General features: G+C 60.5%; 1 protein-coding gene across 3 annotated transcripts in view; it reads right to left on the bottom strand.

The window, feature by feature from the left end:
• PRDM16 (PR/SET domain 16) overlaps positions 1-10455 on the bottom strand; it is a 332745-nt gene extending 322290 nt beyond the window's left edge. For all 3 annotated transcript variants that reach the window (XM_081488463.1, XM_081488464.1, XM_081488465.1), the window contains exon 1: positions 10324-10455. In XM_081488463.1, coding sequence (XP_081344589.1) covers positions 10324-10360 — 37 coding nt within the window. In that variant the 5' untranslated portion in view covers positions 10361-10455. The remainder of the gene's footprint in view (positions 1-10323) is intronic.
• Between the last annotated feature and the right edge of the window lie 9839 nt (positions 10456-20294).

Raw genomic sequence — 20294 nt, 5'->3', positions numbered from 1 at the left:
TTCAAGAATGCACTGGCTTTTCCAGGAATGAGGTGAGGGTGGTTTGCAAAGAAGACCGGACTTCCCAGGGAAGTATCGTGGGGCGAGCAGGTGGCAGCAAGCTGGAAAGTGGCCCAGCCTGCGCCCCAAGGTGGTCACTGCAGCCCCGAGCAACTCAATGTTCACCGAGTGACCCATGTTCTCTGCACCACAACTCCTTCCATGAGGGCCCCCAGGCAGCCTGGTCTTCCCCTCCTTACGGACCCCTCCAGAAATAGCGCCAGGACCCCTTGATCCAACTCTGATGACAGCGGGCATCACGGGGGGCAAGGTGTGACCCACAGCCAAGTCTGAATTTGGGGGCTAGGAATGGCTGTCAGGTCGGCACAGGCCCAAGACACTGATTCCAACACAGTCAGGACCTGATTCACCCGCTTCCCCTGGACGGAGGACGGAAGCACCCTGCAAGGGGAAAATATGAATTCTGGGGATGTGGCCTCACTCTGAACCTTCCGGAGGAAGCATCATCTGAGGGCAAAACAGTGCCAGTGAGCGACAAGGGCCCCCCTGCTCGGCTGAACCCAGGAGGGAGGAGGGACCCCGGGGCTGTCCTGCGGTCAGCACGCGGGCTCCCGGTGAGCCTGAATCTTGCTCTTTGTTTCAACGTTTTAAGACTGATGTGACCAGGCATCTCTGCAAAAGCCGTTACAGCCCACTAAGCAGACACCAACGTCTAAGCATTTTTAAATGCTTGCTCCTTCCCCTCGGAGACACAGCGAGAAAGATCAACTTAGATGGGAGCCTGTTATGTGAATCCATATCTGGGCATAGTATTGACCAGCAGCACCTGAACACAGACACGGGATTAAACAGTGTCCCAGGAAATAATTCCTACCCAGCTCTCATCATCCCTGGCTGAGCCGGGCACTTCCCACTTGCACTCAAACACCGGAGGTGCCCTGCCTGCCATCGGTACAGAGAAACGCTACACAAATCTCAGCTGAGTCACTGGATTCGGGGCCAGGGCGGGGGAGGCTCTCAGGGAAGCAATGACAGAAATGGAATTGTCCTCTCCGCACCCCTCCGTCCCTCTCTCTCCCTCTCCCTTCTGGCCTTTACAACTTGAAACAGAGTAGTTGGTTGGGACTCCAGCAACCCTCCATCAGCACAGACCCAAGGCCCTGGAGACCCCAGAGCTGGGCATCTCCCAATGTCCTGAGGTGGGGGCGGCCTGCGGGCTCACTTCCCATCCAAACAGTTCAGACACAGAGGCCCAGTGCCCAGGGCAAGGACCTGCTGGGGCCAGTGAGGACCAAGAGTCTGGTGGGCATCTGTGGCCCAGCCACCCACCTCGCCACACTGCCCAGAGCACGGTGACATCACCACATTTTCGTCTGGGGCAGGGGGGTCCACCCTGGGCAAGCATCCTGCAGCTGCCCAGGGCCCTTGGGCATGTCTCAGCATCCAGCACATAGGAGGCCCGCGGTTAACAGGCAGGAGGGATGAACTGACGGATGGAGAAGTGCCATCAAAACAGACAGAAGACCTGACCCTGCAGGACGTGGGAGGCCTCTTGTGAGAAGAGAGCTGGCAGACGCCCCCAGCTGTTGAAGCCTCAAAGGTGGAAGTGAGGATGGAAAAAGTTTGGCCTGGCTGGGGGGCCGGGTGGAGCTGGAGGGAGGGACCCAGCTGGACATCAGGGGCCAAAACAGACCCCAGCACCTGTGCTACTCAGCTTGAAAATAAAATTGTAAACTAAGGACCATGTGGGCTTTATTTTCTGGCTGAACTGGATGGCCAGAATCAAAGCACCGACATGGATGCTTTGTCATGGCCCCAAACAGCCCTCATGGAGGAGGGAGGCAGAGGACCAGCAAAGTATCCCTCTAAGCAGGCCCAGGAGGTAAAACTGACACTCGGTTCTGTCTACCCGGAGGAGGACATCTGGACTCAGCACCAGTAGCCCCCCTGAGGTTCATCTCCCCAAACACCATGCTCCCTTCCAGAACCTTCTGTACCGTCATCTTCGTAGGCAACCAGGGAGGAGACAAATATCCACATGTCCACACCCCGCAGTCCCTCCACTGAGTCACAACTCACTTTCATTTTCCCAGATGGCCTACCTTTCCTGGCTTCAAAGGTGGGGGTTTGGTAGTCCTGAGCTGCAGCAGGCACGGGGGTCAGGAGGGGGACACAGCCAGCCCAGAGTCGGCGTGGACGGAGTGCAGGCTCTGGGGCCTGAGAACCATGTGCCACCAAGCCCGTCCAAGGGCTGACTCTGGGTTGAGGCCCCCATGTGGCCTCAGGAGAGCGTCCAGTGGCCCCTCAGTCACGGCCTTGCTATTTGCACCAAGGATGCAGCTCTGCTATTCTTTCTAAAGTCAGAAAGTGGACAAAGACACTCATTTCTCAACAAACACAGCAGAACCTGAAAAGAAAGCACACCTCACGCCTGACGACCACCCTGGCCTCATGCAGTCACGGTGACATGACCTGGTCCCCAGAGCCAGGGGTCTCAGGAGACTCGGCCTGGGTTCTCCTGGCCCATCCTCTCCAGGCACCTCCTTGAGAAACAGGAGGGGGCTTCAGACCCAGAGAGGAGGTGCTAGGTTCCCCTACACATCAAAATTCATTATGGAATATAAAGCTTATATCAAAAAACAAATCTACCTGAATCTATTCAGGGGAGTCAAGAGGCAAAAGGGCAGGGAGACAGTTCTTAGTGTGGCCAGAAGGGCCCGAGTATGTTTCTGGAACCTTCCTAGGAAACCCCTGCACCTTCCGGGAACCCCTCTCGTCCCATATCAGGACAGCAGCCCTGGTCTCAGAGCCTCCTGGGCTATTTTATTCTTGTTAACGCCCGTTGGCACTTCCTGGGACTGGGAGGGAGACACCCCACCCCCCCAGGGGAAGCCCATGGTCCAGCAGGTGGATGATGACAGGAGCACTGTCAATGAGCTGCTGTATCCTGTCCTTCCCCATCCCCACGCTGGGGAACCAGGGGCTTTGGGGCCTGACTCAAGTTTCCTGAAAGCATCTCAGAATCAGGAGGCAGCGGGTGAGAGGGGCCCTGCACTTTGCCCACATCCCTTCCGCAGATGCCTCTGAGCATCTCCAGCCTCATGCCTCCGGGAGTGAGGAGCAAGCCCGCTCTGTCACGTGCCCCAGAGCCGCAGAGCAGCTCAGGCCGGGCCAGGACTTCCGAGGGCAACATGGATCCCAATGCACACACACACACACACACACACGCATGTGCTCTGGGGCTCACCCCCTTACGTGCCCCATGCTGGACAGGGTGCACACGTTGTCCTGGAAATGTGTGACCCACAGAGAAGCAGCACAAATCTGGTGAATTTCCTGACCAAGTTCTTTTTGCAGAAGCAAAAAGTGGGTGCTCGGGGAGACTGGTTCTCTTTTCAGAGACAAGCACGGCAAGGGCTGCCCTCACTTCTCCAGGTTGGAGCTCAGGAACCCCGGGCATGGGATGGGGGGCCTTGCATCCACGCTTGTAAAACCTATTTGTGGGCTCCTTCCTCCCACCTGCAGGGCCTGGACGGGGGGCCTGGGTATGCTAAGGGTTTTGCAGCATCTTGGGGTCCCCTCTGCCCCGAGACAAATTTCAGATGAGTCTGTGTCAACCATTCCACCTCAAGGGCAGGGTCAGGCCAGAATGAAAAAGGGAGCCAGCACTCATCAGGTTTGTTTAAAGACAGCCTCCGCTGTCTCCACCCTGAAAGATGCGTGTTCGGGGTTGGGAACGGCATACTCGTCAGACAGAGAACATGCACGGGGTAACGCGGAGCCTTATTTGGAGGAGATAAAATATTCACCAGGACCTAGCTATGTTTTAAAATCATTATAAATTATTTTAACAGTGCATTTGCAAAGGGTTATAAAAACAGCCATAATATATTTTTTTCCTTAGATTCTAGAATTACCAGTGTGACAGCTAATGCAATAATGATTTGTTTCAAATGCCAGTGTTTAAGCTGTATAAAGCTGATTTTATACATTTTTCCAGTAGGCCGCATTGTAGTTAATGAAATTAAACACACCAATCGCATTTGTCCCCAGGGGACGAGGAACTGAACACACCACTGGTTTATTTTTTTATTAAAATAAATTGCAGCCGGCAAGATGGACTAATTGCATACAGAATTGAAAAAGAAACATTCCATTGATATAATTAAGCCAATTTTCATGGACAGAAATAGTTATAGTGGATATAAAATAAGCAAAGCCTTCACCAGAATCTGACTTTCTTCCCTTTTTTTTTTTTCACAGAATGTTAACTATTAAACAAATATGTATCTCAGGCTGGCGCACTCCTATCGGCAGCCCCAGGGCATTGTTCCTCGGAGTCCAGAGAGAGGCCACAGCCTGGCCAGAGCACCTCCAGACCGAGGAGGACTGACTGGGGAAACCCAGAGACAGGAGAGTGGTCAGAGCTGAAGAGGCCACCCAGGAATGCCCTGGGACCCCCGAGAGCTCAGGAGCGCTGGTCAGCCCAGAATGGCCACTGTGGCCCTGGCTGGAACCTGTGAGGTGCCCAGACTTGAGGAACGGCGGCTGATTCCGGGCTGGACCTGCAACTGCAGCCGCCAGATCCTCCGCCCTGTAGGTCAGTCTGGTCCACGGCCACAGCTCCTCCTCTTCCCAACTGCCTGGGGGAGGGGCGGGATTACATCCCTCCAGATTTGAGGTGGGGGTGGGAGTAGGAAGGTGAGCCAGCAGGTCCAACACCCCCTGCGTGGCTCAGGCAAAAGGCAATAACTGGGGTGCAGACAAGACCAAGCCCTGGTCAACGTTCCAGCTTTCCTGCACCTGTCCTGGGGAGAGGACTCCCAGAGCCAAGGGCTAGAGACACCCAGACAAGGTCTCTGCCCAGCCTGAGTGGGGAGAGCAAAGTGGAAGAGTCTAGTCCTGGGTAGGGAAAGAATCCAGTCTGAAGGAGGCTGAAAGTAGCCAGTTGCATTCACAAGCTGTATGCACATGGATGTCTTCTCTGCTTTTTACAAATAGACCTGTTACAAGCTGACCACTGGCCCTGGGAAAATTCTTAAAACCTGATACATTAAAAAAAAAAAAAATCCTTGGAATTAATTGCAGCCGGCAGTGCCCTGGTGGGGGGCAGGGTACTAAACAGAAAACCCTGGAGGGCTTTACTGAAGTGACATTCAGTTTCACCATTAACTTGCTGTGTGACCTTGTCAGGTTATTTGACCTCTCTGTGCCCTGGGTTTCTTACCCAGAAAAATGGTGCCAGCTCACCATACCTTATCCTTCTCCGGGTCAGTGAAAGGGGGTGAGTGAAGTCTCCCAAGTGGACCATGAGCACCTCTACAGGCCCGTCTCCCCGAGGCTGCGGCGGCGACAGAAATCTGGGCAGCGTTTCAGGCTGCAGCCTGCTCTGTTCCGGGGTCTCCCTGCAGGTGCGCGCGGGAGCGCACGGCCCCAGCGCCAAGTTCGGCGGAAAGCAAAACTCGCTCCTGGAAAGCCGAACCTCCACCCTCACCTCGGTTTTCCCGCACCCGCCCAACTGAGACCTAGTCTTCCGGGAGCGCTCCTACGTATCTCGGGTCCCAGATCCGCGAAGCGACTTGGAACCGCACACGGTCTGCAGCCCGCGGAGTCTGGGCGAGGGTCAGCAGTCGGGAGTCGGGTTGGGGTGGGGGGGCGAGAGTTGCGGAGGCCGCCCTTCTCTGTCCAGGAAATCGAGGGAGGCGGAGAGCCCTGGGGCCGGACTGCGGCCGCGGAAGAGGAGGGCTGGGCTGAGACCAGGGGCGCTCGGGCAGACGGAGCCACCGCCACCGACCTCGGGCGCGTGTAGACGCGGGCCCCGCAACACCCGCCGTAGTTGCAGCGACTTTGTGCTTGGAGAACCCCAAGCCGCGGTGACTATCGGCTCAGCCCGGGGTCCTCACGCCCCGCGCTCCGGCCCGCGCCATCTGGAGCCCGGGACAGCCGGAGTCCGAGCCCGTGGCGAGGCCGGGCCGGCTCCCTTGGCCTCCAGAAGTTTCTCTGCCGCGCGGGGACGGTGCCCCGGCTGTTCCTTGTCCTCCCGCACCGGCTACGTGAGCTGCAGCGTCCAAGACTTGTTACACGGGTTTGATTCAAAACCTGATAAATTGTATTTAACGCTATTTGAAATTTTTAACGAAATTATTCACAAGATTTTTAATCCTGGATAATTTTTGTTGAAACTCTAATTATATGGCACCTTAATTACTAGCCCAGCCCCCAAGGATCCCTAATTGCCTCCTAATTGAATAAAACAGGGGGCTAATCGCGCCCACGGAGGCCCAGGGAGCTGGCGCACCTCCCCCAAGGGGCTCCTTGATGGGACCCCCGGGCTGGCCCCACCGCCCACACCAGGCCTCTCAACAGAATCGCGGGACTGGGTCCCCTGCCCCACACTCTGCCCAGAGGGGAGCTGCCTGGTGAACTGGGGCTGTTGGAGGGTGGGGGAGGCTCAGCCCGCACCTGCTCCATGCCAGCGGGTGAGAGGAGAAGCCGGCAGCCCTGAGCAGCCTGAGGTGGTGGGGCTCAGTGGACCTGAGCAGCCCCTGGGCCCTGCAGCTTCCCTTCTCTGTGGTAGCTCCAGGGGGAGGTCATGCCATGAACCCGAATCTCCCCTCCCGCAGGCCTTGTTGCCCTGGCACATCCGAGGGGCCCCTGGCCAGCCAGAGCCTGAGGGCCATCGGCGCACCACCGCGGGGCACCTGGCCTTGGCCGCCAGCCCTGCACCCCGCCCCTCCACCGCGGCCTCCGCATTTTCGTCCGAAGCGGGGAGAGCCGCCAGACTCCCGCTGGACATTTCTTGGCGCTGCTGCCCTACCAGGCGTCCAGATGGGAGGCTGCTGTCCCGGCTCTTAGGAGAGGACTGGTGGAAGGGGCAGGATTCCCCCAGAGTGGGAGAAGGGCTGGGCCCAGCAAGTCGGGAGCCTGGTCTGTTTCTGCTGGGGAGAAGGAACCGGCTGGGAGCTCAGCTTGCTGCCAGTCTCCCCCACCCGGTTGCACAGACCCGTTTCCAAGGAGGTAGCAGGGGTAGCAGCCCCCACCTACCCCCATCCCCACCCCCATCCCAGGGACTAGGTGGTGGCTGGTAGCTGCGAAGGGTAACTTCCCAGGCCTGAAATACACCGTATCTATGACTCTGGGGTCTGTTGCCTCCATGGGGATCAGGCCTCACAGGTGCTCCCATGGGGGCTCTGGATGGACACCGTTTGGGGGGCACATCCTCCCTCACACAGGGTCCCCCAGCTGTGCTGTGAAGAGGTCAGGAGGGCACGATGGCTGTGCTGACCTGCCCACCTGGTTCCCAACAGCGCCAGAAACACAAAGCTTTTGTGAGCCATTTCATTTTTAAATGCAGGGCAGGGACGCCTGATTTCCCGCTGGCCATCAAAGCCCCACCGAGTGTGAGGGGACCCTGCCAGACCTGTCCTCACCCCGATCAGCCTTCCCAGGCAGCTTGAGACAGAGGGCTTCCAGCAGCTGATCCATAGCCCTGGCCTGAGAGCCACAGTGTCCTCTGCCCCTACAACTCAGAGCCCCCAATGAGGGCTCCAAAGGTGCTAACCAGCTCACCCAACATGTAGACTCAGCAGGAGAGAGCCCCTGGAGAGGGGTCCTGGGGACACACAAACGAAGTTAGAGCCCCAGATACACCCTCTGGAGCAGTCTCCAAGCTCTGAATCAGGGGATCACAACATCCCACCACCACCACAGCCTGGCTGTCCTTCCATGCCTAGCATATGACTGCAGGCACAGCCCAGGGCAGCACACTGGCCCTGTAACCATGACCTCTTTCCCCTCCCCCAGCCCTCTGACCCTGGCAGGATGTAGCTTGGAGGCGGAGGTTCTGTTGGTGGCACTAGGACTGCCCTGCTGCCGTGGGGATTCAGGTAATGGAGTCAGGTCCCCAAGGATGTCCACATCTGGCAAAAATATCGTCCAAAGAAATGAAATTTCCCAGTGGACCCAGTGCTCTGTGTCCAGCAGGCAGTGAGGTCTCGCGCCTGCCTGAACCACCTTCTTGGGGAGGGCTGGGGGCAGCTGTCCTGGCTGTGCGACCCAGGCAGGAGTTGTTCCCGGAGCTCGCTCCAGTGTGCCTCCATCTGGGCCTGGGCCTGACAGACCTGCTTGGAGCTGCGTTTTTCTCCATAAGGACTCCCAGGAAGAGGAACTCTGTGCTCGCCCTCCCCTTGAGTACAGTTCTCCCGCCGCTGAGCCAGGCTGCAGGTCGATGCCAGGCATCCATTCTAGGCCCCGAGCAGAGCCATACCGGGAATCTTCCCCACCTGTCTGGGGTGGAGACATAGAGAGCTGTGGGCCAGACCGGCGGGTGGGGGACGCTCGGAACTTTCCGCGGCCGCGCCGAGCGCAGGGAGCCGGCCTCTCGCTTGCAGCGAAGGCCCGGCGAGAATTCGGCCGCCTTCCACTTTCTCACTCCACCTTCAGGCCCTTCCTCGGGAAGAGTGACCCGGACGGCCTGCCGCCGGAAAGCCGAGTCACTGAGATTAGCGGTGCACAAACAGACCCCGATATACACACGAACACGCACACTCCACGCGCCCGCCGGCGGGCAGGTAACGCACACACAGTCCAGTGGCACCAGCCACTAAACACAGGGCCTCATTCGCACCAAGAGGGGCCAGAGGTCACAGAAGGCCAGGGAGGCCGAGGCCAGAAGCACTGGGCATAGGAGACTGGAAACGGGCGCTTCAGCGAGGGGCCCGAGCGGCCACGGGCGGGTCCAGGGGCGTCCTGTGGAGGCTGGAAGTTGCTTTTCCCCCGCGGGCCCGACGCGCGGCCTACGACTGGGCGTGGAGCGGGGACTGTCGGGCCCAGCCGGCCGACCACCGAACCAAGAGGGTAGAACTTCTTCAGAAAACCGCCGTGAGTTTCGCGCCCCCTGGTCTCACGCTTGGGGGCTCGGCCCTGGGCGCTGCGAGGCCCCGGCTGGGCAGGGTCTGGCCCAGGAGGAGCGGACTGATCGGCCTGGTGGTCCCGCAGGGATTCCCAAGGGGAGCGGGTCCCACAGGGATTCCCAAGGGGGAGCGAGTGGGCGGGCGGCCGGGGAGGAGGGGGCGGCGAGAGCCGGAGGCGCCGAGAACGTTCCCGGCGACGCTCGCCGCTTCGCTGCAGCCGGGCCGCGGCCGGGCTTCGGGAGCCGCGCTCGCCGGGCCGCGGCGCCGCTGCCCCCACCTGCCCGCCTCTCGGGCCGCAGCCCCGGGACCGGTGGGCCTGGCAGTGAATGCGCCAGCCACTGGGGCGCGGAGGGTGCGCGGGAGGCCCCAGGCGCCGCGGCGGGCTGCGGGGCGGGCGGCGAGCGCACCCGGCCGGCGGCGAGGACCGGGCCGGCGGCGGGCTGTGCGCGCGGAGCCCGGGGCTCGGCCCGAGACGGAGCGAAAGAGAAAGTAAGACCGGGGACCGGGCAGTCTCGCCGGGGGCAGCTCAGTCCCCGCCGGGTCTCGCGGCTGTGCCAGGCGAACGGTAGCGGGAGGGTCCGAGCAGGGCCGAGGTTGGGGTGGCGGCGGGGAGTTAGGCGGCCCGGTGGGGACCCTCCTGCCCCGGGCGCCGGCGCCGGGGCGGCCGCGCGGGCTGCCGGAGTCGCAGAGAAGCGCCCGCCGCCGCACGGGGCACCAGTTGGGAATAAACTTCACGACCACAGTTCCAAGCCCAGGGAAATATCTCCATTTTGCTCTCCCAGTGGCTGTGGCTATCCTGCCGACACCACCCCTGCCTTTGCGCCCGCGGAGCCGGGTGGGCGCCGGCCCGCGCCCCCTCCTCCGCCCCCTCCCCGGCTCGGGGTCTCCCTCCTCTGCGCCCGGCTGGCGGACGCCAAAGGCGGTGCTCTAGCGCCCACTATTTCAAAAGCCCGGAATATGATTTGACCAGGACTGAGAGCCACTCGGAGAGAGAGGGAGAGAGCGAGCGAGGAGGAAAAAGTTGCTCTCCCCTTTCGTCAACTTTTCACTAACTTTCGCTTTTCGCTCCCCTCCACCCCCAGCCCTCCCCCTCCGCCCCCCTCCCCGGCCCCCACCGCGCGCCTCGGGTTCCCGGGCCCGAGCGCCTGACACTGGGGGGGGGGGGGAGGGGGTTCGGCGAGGAGGGGGCCGGCGCCTTCGGGGAGCGCGCGGCCCGGGCTCCCCGAGCCTCCGCGCCGAGCCCGGCCGCCCTGGAGCGCGGGAGGCGGAGCAGCCCCCAGGCCGCGCGGCCGATCCGGGGGCCGAGAGCCTGAGGCGCGCCGGCCGCGCCCCGACGCGCACCCCTGGCCCGGACGCCCCGGCCCGCGGCCCGGGCCCGGCGGCGCGGCGCGGCCGAGCGCGGGAGACTTACTTTTGGCTAGCTTCCTCGCCCTCGCCTTGGATCGCATGGTGTCGGCTCGCGGAACCTCTCTCCTCCTCCTTGAGTCCAGAAGCAGCTACACACTATCTTCATCTCCCCAGCATTGTCAGTTTGGACACCTTCGCACATGCGCACAGAGCACTCAATCTGACACCCCTCGCCGGGGCCAAAAAAACTTTGCAATGTATTCATCGTCTTCATCGTCGCGCCGCCGCCGCCGCCGCCGCCTCGGCGCGGGATTGGGGGGCTCTCCTTGGCCTTCCCGGTCTTCACCTCACTTATCTCTCACCCCCCCCGCCCCCTCCCTCCCTGCCTCCCCCCCCCCTTTTCCGTGCAGCTCGGAACTGGCCCTTTAAGAAAACATTCCGTGCTCCGCGCTCCCGCCCGGGGCCCGCACCCCGGACACTTTAAAAAGACCCAGGTGGCCCCGGAGGCGAGGTGACTTCCCCCCCTCCCCTGCGTTGCGTCGCGCGGCTGCTCCCGCCCCAGCTGGGCCGAAGATGGAGTGGCGGCGGCGTTTGTCCTCGAGACTTCCTTGGATCTGGGGGCAAACGCGCCGACAGTTCGGACGCGGGTCTGGCTGGTTTTGCTTCGTTTTATTGCATTTTATTACTAATTAAAAAGCTTTGCGTTCACCGTCGTCCCAGCCCGCTTTCCTCCTGGCTCTCCCCTCCGCCCCTGCCCCTGGCCCGCGATCTCCCGAACCCGGCTCCTCCGAAGCCCCTTTCGGGCCCCGCCGCCCCCCTCGGGCCTCCCCGGCCCCCGCCCCCTCCCCTTCGCCCCCACCCAACCGCTCTAGCTTCGAGCTTCGCGGCTCAAAAACAACAGCGGCAGCGCCGCCAGCTCCGCGCTCAGCCACTGCCCGGGCCGGCGGGCGGGACTCGGACCCGCCGCCCTCGGTCTCGCGCGGAGCTGCGGGGAGCAGCGCGCGGGGCACTGGGGAGGTGGCGCCCGGGCAGCTGTCCCAACGCCCGGCGCCCCGCACCTCGCCTCCCTCAGGCAGGCCCGCGCTCTCCTGCCTCCACGGTCCCAGGTGAGTACTCAGCGGCACGAGCGCCCAAGCTGGGCCACCTCGAGCGACCGGAGCCTCTGGGGACACGTCCGCCTCTCCTCTCGCGGCCCAGGTGCGTCTCGGGCTGGAGAGCGGGCCGAGGAGCAGGTGCCGAAGTGCGGGTAGGAGCCGACTGGGTGAGTGTTTCTTCTGCCCCGCAGTCCTCAAATTCGGAGGTGCGGCAACGGAGGGGCAAGGCTGGGCGCAGGCCGGGTGTCCGGGCCCAGGGCCCTGGTGGGGACGGTGAGAATTGCCCTGTCGAGCATGTTTGGGATTCAAGAATGAATTGGAAGCAAACGGAAGAGCTGACATCCCCGCGCCCTTTCAAGTACCGGGTTCCGCCAGGCTCCGGGACTTAGAGCTGCCTGCAGAATCGGCCTGAGCGGCAGAGAGGTCCTGGGCAGCGGTGCGGGGTTTCTGTTGCTCCGAGGGGGTCCGGGCGGCGCCCCTCCCCTTTGTTGTGCAGTGAGACCAGTGGGGCCTCCTTTGGGATCTGCATTCGGAGCCCCGTGCCCTTGCCATAACGGAGGTGAACTGGCAGTGTCCAAGGAGCTACCCCGAGACCCCAGAGTCCTAGCAGAGGCACCCTGTTGGCGAGGGGTGCATGGCCCACGCTACCCCAGAGGAGAAGCCCGAAGAAGCCGCGCTTGTCAAAAGCCAGCAGCGGCAGTGCGCTGGGCCTTCCGCCCTGGCCTTTCTGTAGTCCGAATTGCTTCCCTGCCAGGATTCCAACCCCGACAGAGCGCCTACTGCTGGGGGGTGTCCAGTCTGGAGCCCCCTCACTGCCCTGGATGAAGGCACTCTCTCCCCGGCTCTGGTGCCCACCGACTACCTCCTCCACTGTTTCCAGCCCTCGGTGAGTGTTGCCCGTGGTGGCAGCGCGGAATTCACCCGCAGCTCAGTCTCATGGCCCACCTGCCTTTCAACTGACTGTCCCCCACCCCCAGCCCTCCCCCTCGTCCTGTCCCAAACCCTGACCATCTTTCCTCGGGGACTGGGCAAAGAACCGCTGGGATCAGAGGGTTCCTGTGCCTTGCTACTGGCCCCTCAGGGGCTTGCAGAGGAGTCCACACTTGCAGGGGGAGTAGGGCATGGCTGCAGGTCCTAGTGGGCTCAGACCTCCCCTCTGCCTGGGGTGTGTGAGGCAAAGGGTCGCTGGGAGAGGGAAGAAGGTGGCTGGAGTCCTTCATTTGGAACTGTCTGCCCCACCCAACCACCGTAGGGCTGGGCGCTGGCCAGAGAAAACACAAGGTCACCCTCATACCTCCGCACCCCATATTCTCCCAGCTCCTTTAGGCCAAGGGTGCTACAATGGCTCCTGTGAAGCACCCTCACCTTCAGGGTCCCTTCCCCACCCTGATCCCCAGCTTTGCACTGTTTCTCCCACCCCGGAGGCACCGGCACGACCTGAGGTCAGGAAGGCCCAGCTTCCTTCTGGGGGTGCTCCAGCTCACTCAGGACCTCTCCACGCTCCCTCCTTCTGCCCAGGGGGTGATTAAAATTGTGGGGCACCCTTCAGACGCTGGGATCACACCCTCGCCAGCCTGAGGAAGGAGGGCAGATGTCCTACAGAGAGAGCCGGTTGGTGCCCTTGTCTCTTTCCTGTGGTCCCCCAGGGCCCTGGAGGGTGGGGAGGGGCTCAGCTCAGAGCCTGCCTGGGGAGGGGTAAGCTAGCGATCAGGGATGGCCAGGAAGGCAGCCGAGGTACTGACACCCCCAGGGCACTCTCTCAAATCATCCTCGTCAACTTGAGAAGCCCCAGCAGCCTGTCCCCAAGGCCATGGCCCTGGCCTGGCCAGGCCCTGCCCCCGCGTGGTGAGACTTAGACCTGACCAAGAGCAAGCAGGTCAGGCTTCAGGGAGAGTACTGGAGAGTGAAAGGGTGGAACAGAGAAAATCAGAGGCAGGTCCTCCCGGCACCCAGCTCCATGTCCTTCCCCCCTTTCCCCCCACTACCCCCACTCCCTGCTGACATTAGGCGTCTTGGAGACACAAGCCGGGCCAGTGGAGGCAGAAGAGGGGCAGTTTTCATTTCAATGGTACTAAAAGGTTGAAAGGCCATTTTTTCAAAGTGAGCTAAGCTTTGGGGATTCTCATGACTGGTGCAGGGACTTGGGGACCCCGTGCTGAGGTTGGGAGTACAGAAGTGTCACCCATCCCGGTCGTCGTCCCTGGTGCCCTCCTCAGGGGCACTTCCAGCTCTGTCAGACTGTCCGAGGGCGGGTGGGGTGTGGGCAGCCGTGTGCTCTACAAAGTTTGGGAACAGACTTCAACCCTGGGGTCTAGGGCACAGGAGAGGGGACTTTTACCAGCAGCTTCTGCCACAGTCTAGAATCTTGCTTCAACCTAGAGCTCAGCCCACTCCCAGCCTTCCCAGCAAGAGAGGAAGTGTAGTTGGAGACCCAAGACCAGATGAACTCCTTTGGGAAAAGGCTGGGTTTGGGAGGGAGCAAGTGAAGTTAGTCCTGCAGGGCTGTCAGAAGCCTCTGTGGGCCTGGGGCTCCCAAGAAACCCAGACTGAGGCGTCGTGCATTCCCAGCGTCCATACTGCGGGGCTAGAGGGTCCCTTTGCTCAGCCAGGAAGGGGCCCCATGCCCACTTGTGGAGGCCTGGTCTCTGGAGAGGAGGTCCTTATGGCGAGGTTTGTGTGCCTGGAGGTGCAGGGTCAGAGATGCCCAGCTGCCCAGGCGAGGTCTTCAGGCCCAGAGAGCCCCTCTGCTGACTGCGGCTGGGAGGTGGGAATGGGCAGCCTACGAACCAGATGCAGTGACCCTGATAGGTTCCCCTCTGTGCTCACTGAACTTGACCACCGGCTTCAGGTACTCAGTCTCCCGACTCCATCGGATCCTGGGTCAAGTTTTGTTCACCCTCAGGCTCCTGCTCTGAAAACAGTAGCTGGGGAAATAAAAGCAGGCCCCGTTAGTTTATAAGCTGGCTCCTCTCCGAGTTCCGGAACTGCCCCAGGAGGGGGTCCAGACCACCAGCCTTGCCGCACCCCCAACTTGGGGCCAGGCATCCGGCCGAGACGGAGGTCTCCCTCTCGGGGCACATTCTGCCCAGAATGGAAATGGCTCCTATTTGAGCAGCAGGAGGAGGAAGACCACGAGGGACGCTTAGGGACAAGCAGTATGGTTCCCAACTACACAGAGAAGAAAACGGAGATGGTTTCGGAGCCCAGCAGGGGACCCTTCTGGGACTGAATGCCTTCCAGCCTGAGGTGATTAGGGTTTGGTCCAGCAAGGAGGTGGGGGGCACAGACAACCCACAGAGCCCTTTCTTCCCCAGCCGGACCTCCACATGGGCCTGCCATGGATGCTGCCCCAGCACTGCGCCTCAGCTGGAACCACAGGGGCCTCTCTGGACCCTGGGGCTGATATTTCAGGCCCGTTTGACCCTCTTCCTACCCCAGACCGAGAGGCACTTGCTGTGACCCAGGCAAGGTTACAGGACAGAAGGACACAGGTCCCGATTTCTGGCCCAGCGAGTTCAGAAGCCGTGTGCCAAAGCCGTTCCCTCTGCAGCTCAGAGCAGACGCCTCCTGGCCGGGCACCCACACCAACTCCCTCCTTCTGGAGTGGGTTGCAGAGAGGGTCCGGACGCTTCCAACCAAGACTTCCCGGGAATGTGAACCATGCAGCAGATTCCGAACAAACCCCAGATGTTCGGGACCGGGGCAGCGGGAAGCTGTGTTCTGTAGAGGGGCAGCCTCCTGGGAGGGCCTGCTGACTCTTCTGCCTGGTCCTGGAGTCCTGGCCTGGGCGCCACCGCTCAGGAACACAGGTGCCTGGGAATCGCAGCTGGGTTCTTGCCCCAGGCTTTGGGAGGAGGAGTGTAACCGGGACTTTCGTTTTCTTTCTTTCTTTCTTTCTTTTTTTTTTTTTTTTTTTAAGAGATTGAGGCTGTGGGCTTGACCTCCCTCCTTTGAGCCAGGTGGGAGATGGCTCCGGAATCCCGGCCCAAACTGGCGCCCCAGGAAGCGCAGGAGGCGCCCGGCGACTCCTTCCCCGCGGCGCGCCAAGCGGGCCGAACTCCGCGGCTGAGTCGCGCGGCTCCAGTCACTGTGCGCGGGCTCGGGCTCCGGCCTCGGAGAGCGGTAAACGGAATCGGTTTCCCACGGTTTCCCCCTTCATCCCAGGGCCTTTCAAAAGCCGCTCACGAATTCCGTCGTCCAGTTTATGCGGATTCTGAGCCTCGCGTTCACCCCGCGCCGCCTGGAGAGGGGACCCTCGCGCTGCCCGCATCCCCGAGCCGCCCACCCGCGCACTCGGGGAGCAACTTCGTTCCCCTGAGCGCCCTGGCCCCGCGGCGCGGGCAGAGCTCCTCCCGGCAAAGGTGGCACTGTGGTCGCTCCGGAACGCTGCCCGCGTGGACGCGGCCGCCGCCTTCTGCTCCCGGTTCCGGCTGCGCGCGGGCAGAGCCCTGGAAACAACGAAAACGGCGAGCAGCGTCGCTTTCCGGACGTCGGAGTCCTGAAAGCCTCTGGGTGCGAGCCGGTCCTTCGCGTCCCCAGACGCCCCAGAATCGAGCTCACCGGCGGGCCGTCGGTACCGGAGCAGACTCCCCAAGTCGGCTTGCCGGCAATCCACGCCTCGGTTTGCAAAGCCCTCTCCTCCAGACCTTGGTCCCTGCCCCCACCCCCACCCCGACCCCGTTAGTTTGGAAACCAAATTTCGCCTTTGGTCCCGCTGCAGACGTGACTCCGGAGGAGGAACTGCGGGGAGATGCTTCTCCGCGCCTCAGTTTCCCCACGTGTGCGACGGAGCCATATGTTCCTGCGCCCCTCCCGGGGTTGATGTGGGATTGGCGGGGAGAGAGGACCTGGAAAACCCCCGTCGGGGCCCAGTTCTGCCCACCTTTTGGGGCCAAGTTTGCGCCGGTGGGTTCAGCTGTCGTGCACAGACTCGAAGGGGTCCAGGTGGCTCCTAGCGATCGCCGCCCTCACCTCCCCTCCTCCATCTCCCTCCGCCGCCCTCAACCCGGAACTCCCCTCTCCGCGGGCGCAGTGGTAGAGGTGTGAGGGTCCTGCTTGGCACCTAGGCGTCTCCGCTCAGACTCTGGCCGGGGTGTTGCTCGCCCTGGGCGGTTCTCTCAGGTTCCTTTGAGGACCCCCGTGCAGAACCACTCCAGTGTTCTTGCCTGGAGAATCCCAGGGACGGCGGAGCCTGACGGGCTGCCGTCTATGGGGTCGCACAGAGTCGGGCACGACTGAAGTGACAGCAGCAGCAGCAGCAGCAGCAGTGCAGAAAGATTTTAAGGCAACAGGCTCCTGCTCTCGGGGTGGTACCACCGGACACCCCAAATCTCGCAGAGGGTGGGTGATGGAACTGCCCAGGGAGGGGACAGAATTCCAGCTGAGCTCCTAGAAGGGAATTTACCCCTCCCCTCACCCTCCGTATGCCGCAGTGGGGGGTGGCGGGCGTGTCTGGGAGGGGCCCAGGGGCGTGTCCTTGGGTTTAAAGATCAACCTTGGGACTTCCTTGGTGGTCCAGTGGTTAAGAGTCTGCCTAGCAATGCAGGGGCGCAGAGTAGGTCCCTGGTCAGCGAACTAAGATCCCACATGCCAAGATGCTGGGCCAAAAGATTAAAATTAAAGAAAAAAAAAATCAGCCTTAAACTATGAAGCTGAGTCGTAAGGGAGAGAATTGAGGGACTGAATGCCTTCATTCAGAGGAGGGGCATGGCCTGCTCAAAATGTCCAGGCTGCTCACTGCTTCTGGACAAGACCAGTGGGGAGGGTAAGGGGTGGGGAAGCGTCTGGCCAGGGGGCACCAAGTGGACACACTCTCTCCAGGTCCCTTTTACCTGCTGCTAAACCAGTCACTGCAGGAAGCTCTCTTGAACCAGCAAGAAAACAGAAGAGCCCAGGACTGCCCCAGGCAGGGGAAAAAATTACCCCCCCCCCCCCCCCCCCGCCCCGTGCTGCCTGACCCGAAGCTGTTGGAATCAGTGGGAGGATTCCTGTTCCCTGAGGCAGGGCCGCCTGCTTCTGCCTCAGGCACCCAGAGCCCACAACCCTGGGGCTGCAGGGAGGGAGCGGGCACTTGCTGTTCTTGGCTCCACTGCCCCTGCCAGGACTTCTCCACCTCCGAGGCAGTGGGGTTCCCTCCCTCTCTTCCCTCGCACATCCGCAGGAGGTTCCCGGTGAAGGAAGGACCAGTGGTGGCCAGAGTGGCAGGTCAGGGCACCTCACTGAGGACTGAGGGGCTGGGGTAGCAGCACCTCACTCACGGGGTCCCCCCACCCCCGCAGTGAAGTTATTACAAGTGTCCTGCCAGGTAGGGGGCAGCAGAGGGACTGCCTGAGCACTGCCCCTGCCACTCACACAGGACGCTCCCTGCTTCCCTCCGAGGACAAGCAGGCAGCTGTGGGGGGCGGGGGTAGGGAGTAGATCAGAGGAGCTTAGTTTAGTCAGAGCCAGAGGCTTCCCCATTCCACCCGGGGCTCCAGAGCAGCCCCCCACCAGCTTCCTAGGTGCCCCAGTTTCCCACAGTGTAATATGGAGGTGAAAAATTGGGTGTTGTGGGCATAGCTGCAGGCAGGTGTGCGGCCTGGCGCCTCCTGGGAGCTCAGGATTTTGGAGCTGAGACGGCTAACCTAACCGGCTAACTGCAGAATTCTATGCCCTCTGATTCCTCCTCTGACAGAACCAAAGCCTGTCCCTCTGGCTCTGAGCTGGATCATGGAGGGCTGTTCCCTGCTTCCTTGCTGAACACAGAGGGCTAGTCGGGCCAGGATGAAGGACGGGGCTCCTGGGGGCTGTGGGTTCTCCTCCCACTGCTGCTCTTAATGGGTTCCCAGAGTCAGGCCCACCCTGCCTTCAGCGCCTCTCATAGGTCACCATGTGCCTGCTGAGAGGCCAAGGCTCTCAGACCATGTGCAGGCTTTTCATTTATTCATTCAATCACTGACTTACGGCCAGAGGCCCTGGTAAGGCTGGGGCTCCTGAACTTACAGTCACACGGTGGTGCAAGCTGAATGTGAAGGCTGTTTGTTCCCACACACCTGCAACTTCCAGAACGTCTTACTCTCCCCTCCCCTGCTCCCCCCAGGGTCCCAGTGCCTGGGACTGTGCTTGGAGCTCAGTGAATGAAAGAATGAATGAATGAAGAGGGCTGAGTGAGTCGAAAGTGACCCTGGGATCCCCGAAGGCTGATCTCAGCCCTAGAGATGGGGGAGGGCAGGTCCAGGTGACCTTCCAGGCCATGGCCGTGGGGCCGCAGCCCTGTGCTGAGCGTCCTGTCCTTCAACTGTCCCCGCCCTGCATCCAGCAACCTGTGCCAAGTGAGAGGGACGCAGAAGTGAACAAACCACCCAGGTGCCTGATGTGCAGCGCACGATTTGGAAACGGAAAGACCCCAGCTCAGGGGTGAGTGTGTGGGTGGGGTCAGCCAGGTGCTGGGAACAGTGGACACTGGCAGAAACAGCATCCTCAGGAGACACGTGGTCTGTCCCTCAGTTCCCTGGCCTGGAGTACGGAGCCCAGAGGGTACTGGGGCTCCAGAGCCAGGCAGGGTGCTGACAGATGCCCCAGTCGCTCCCACCCCTGGGCTCCATCCCAGTGCATATGGCCCTAATCCCACACGACCGTGGAACCACAGTGAGGAGACACTGGTGCTCAGAGGAGCAAGGACTTTCCTGGGAGGCAAGGAAGTGGGAGTCACCTGGCTGACACAGAACCCTGCCCCAGGCGACCCACAACCCTGCTCCAGGCGACCCACGAAGGATGTCTGCAGAGGGAAGGGTCTTCATCTGGGACCTTTCCTGGTTTCATGCCCTGCCAGAATTGTGAGCTCCAAAGGGGGATCCTGACGATGACCGAGATGTTTATTTGCCTGTGTCCAGAAAGATTTGGCCGCCAGGGTTTGTATTTCCTCAGAGTCTAGCTGTTGTTGGAGAGTCAGGATCGCTCTCAGTGTGGGCACCCCAGGGCCATTCTGGGGCACAGACTAGTGGCTTTGGGGGCATGGTTTGGAGCCAACATTTCAAGCAAGTCAGGCTTAGAATCTGGGCTTCTGGGAAGAAATTTCCAATCATGAAATGTGTCATTTGAAAAAATATATGTGTCAGTTAAGTGTGCGCTGAGCCTGGACCACATGGGATAGGGTTGTTCTAATAAACACTAATAAGCCAGTTTTCACATTAGAGAAATAACAGTTTCAAATAGAAATGTGGTGCTTTTAAAAGAAGTTAATTAATAAACAGCAGGTAATTGTTCATGGCACATGGTGGCAGAGGGTAATTTTCATTTTAGAGGGGAGAAGGGCCAAATGCCCCCCCAACTCAGATTTTTTGTGTAATAATCACCTTGGCTTCACCTCCGCCTTTAATTTTTACAGCTGGAGCTGTTTATCATCGCTCCAACTTTCACTAAAAAGGAAAAACTATCACTTAAACAAAGCCATTGAAAACTCAGCATCATATGTGGATTTCTTAACATAAATAAATCATACAAACCAAGATTTATGTTCTCCCAATGATGTCATTTGCTGAAGGCTGCCTTCCCAATCAAATCAGCGGTTAGTGACTCTCCTTTTGTGTGTGTGCTTTTTGCAAAATAAGAAAAGCAGCGCTGGCATCCTGGCTGCTCTCTTTCTCTGCTCCGCCCAGGACATCAGAAAGGTCTCTTCCTGCATCAGCACAACTGGGTCTAAACGGTGAGCACGAATTCACCGCCACAGATGGCATTTCAAGCCTTTGTTTTTGAAACGCAAGTTCTAAGTTGAAAGACTGTTAAAGCTTCCTGAAGAATTTGCTCAGACCCCAGCAGAAGCTGGGGGCCCTGGGGGTCTCTCGGAGCCTAGGATGAGTTTGGCTGCAGGGTCATCACATTGAAATGAGTGAGGACTGTGACAGTCACCTGTGATGGGGAGATGAGATGTGGATGCTCTGTATAGTGGAGGAGTGTCAGTCAT

This window comes from Giraffa tippelskirchi, chromosome 5 (genome assembly GCF_054371585.1).
Source record: "Giraffa tippelskirchi isolate mGirTip1 chromosome 5, T2T-mGirTip1v1.2.pri, whole genome shotgun sequence".
Lineage (NCBI taxonomy): Eukaryota > Metazoa > Chordata > Mammalia > Artiodactyla > Giraffidae > Giraffa > Giraffa tippelskirchi.
The sequence above is the reverse complement of the archived record's forward strand: the minus strand, read 5'-3'. Positions and strand labels throughout refer to the sequence as shown.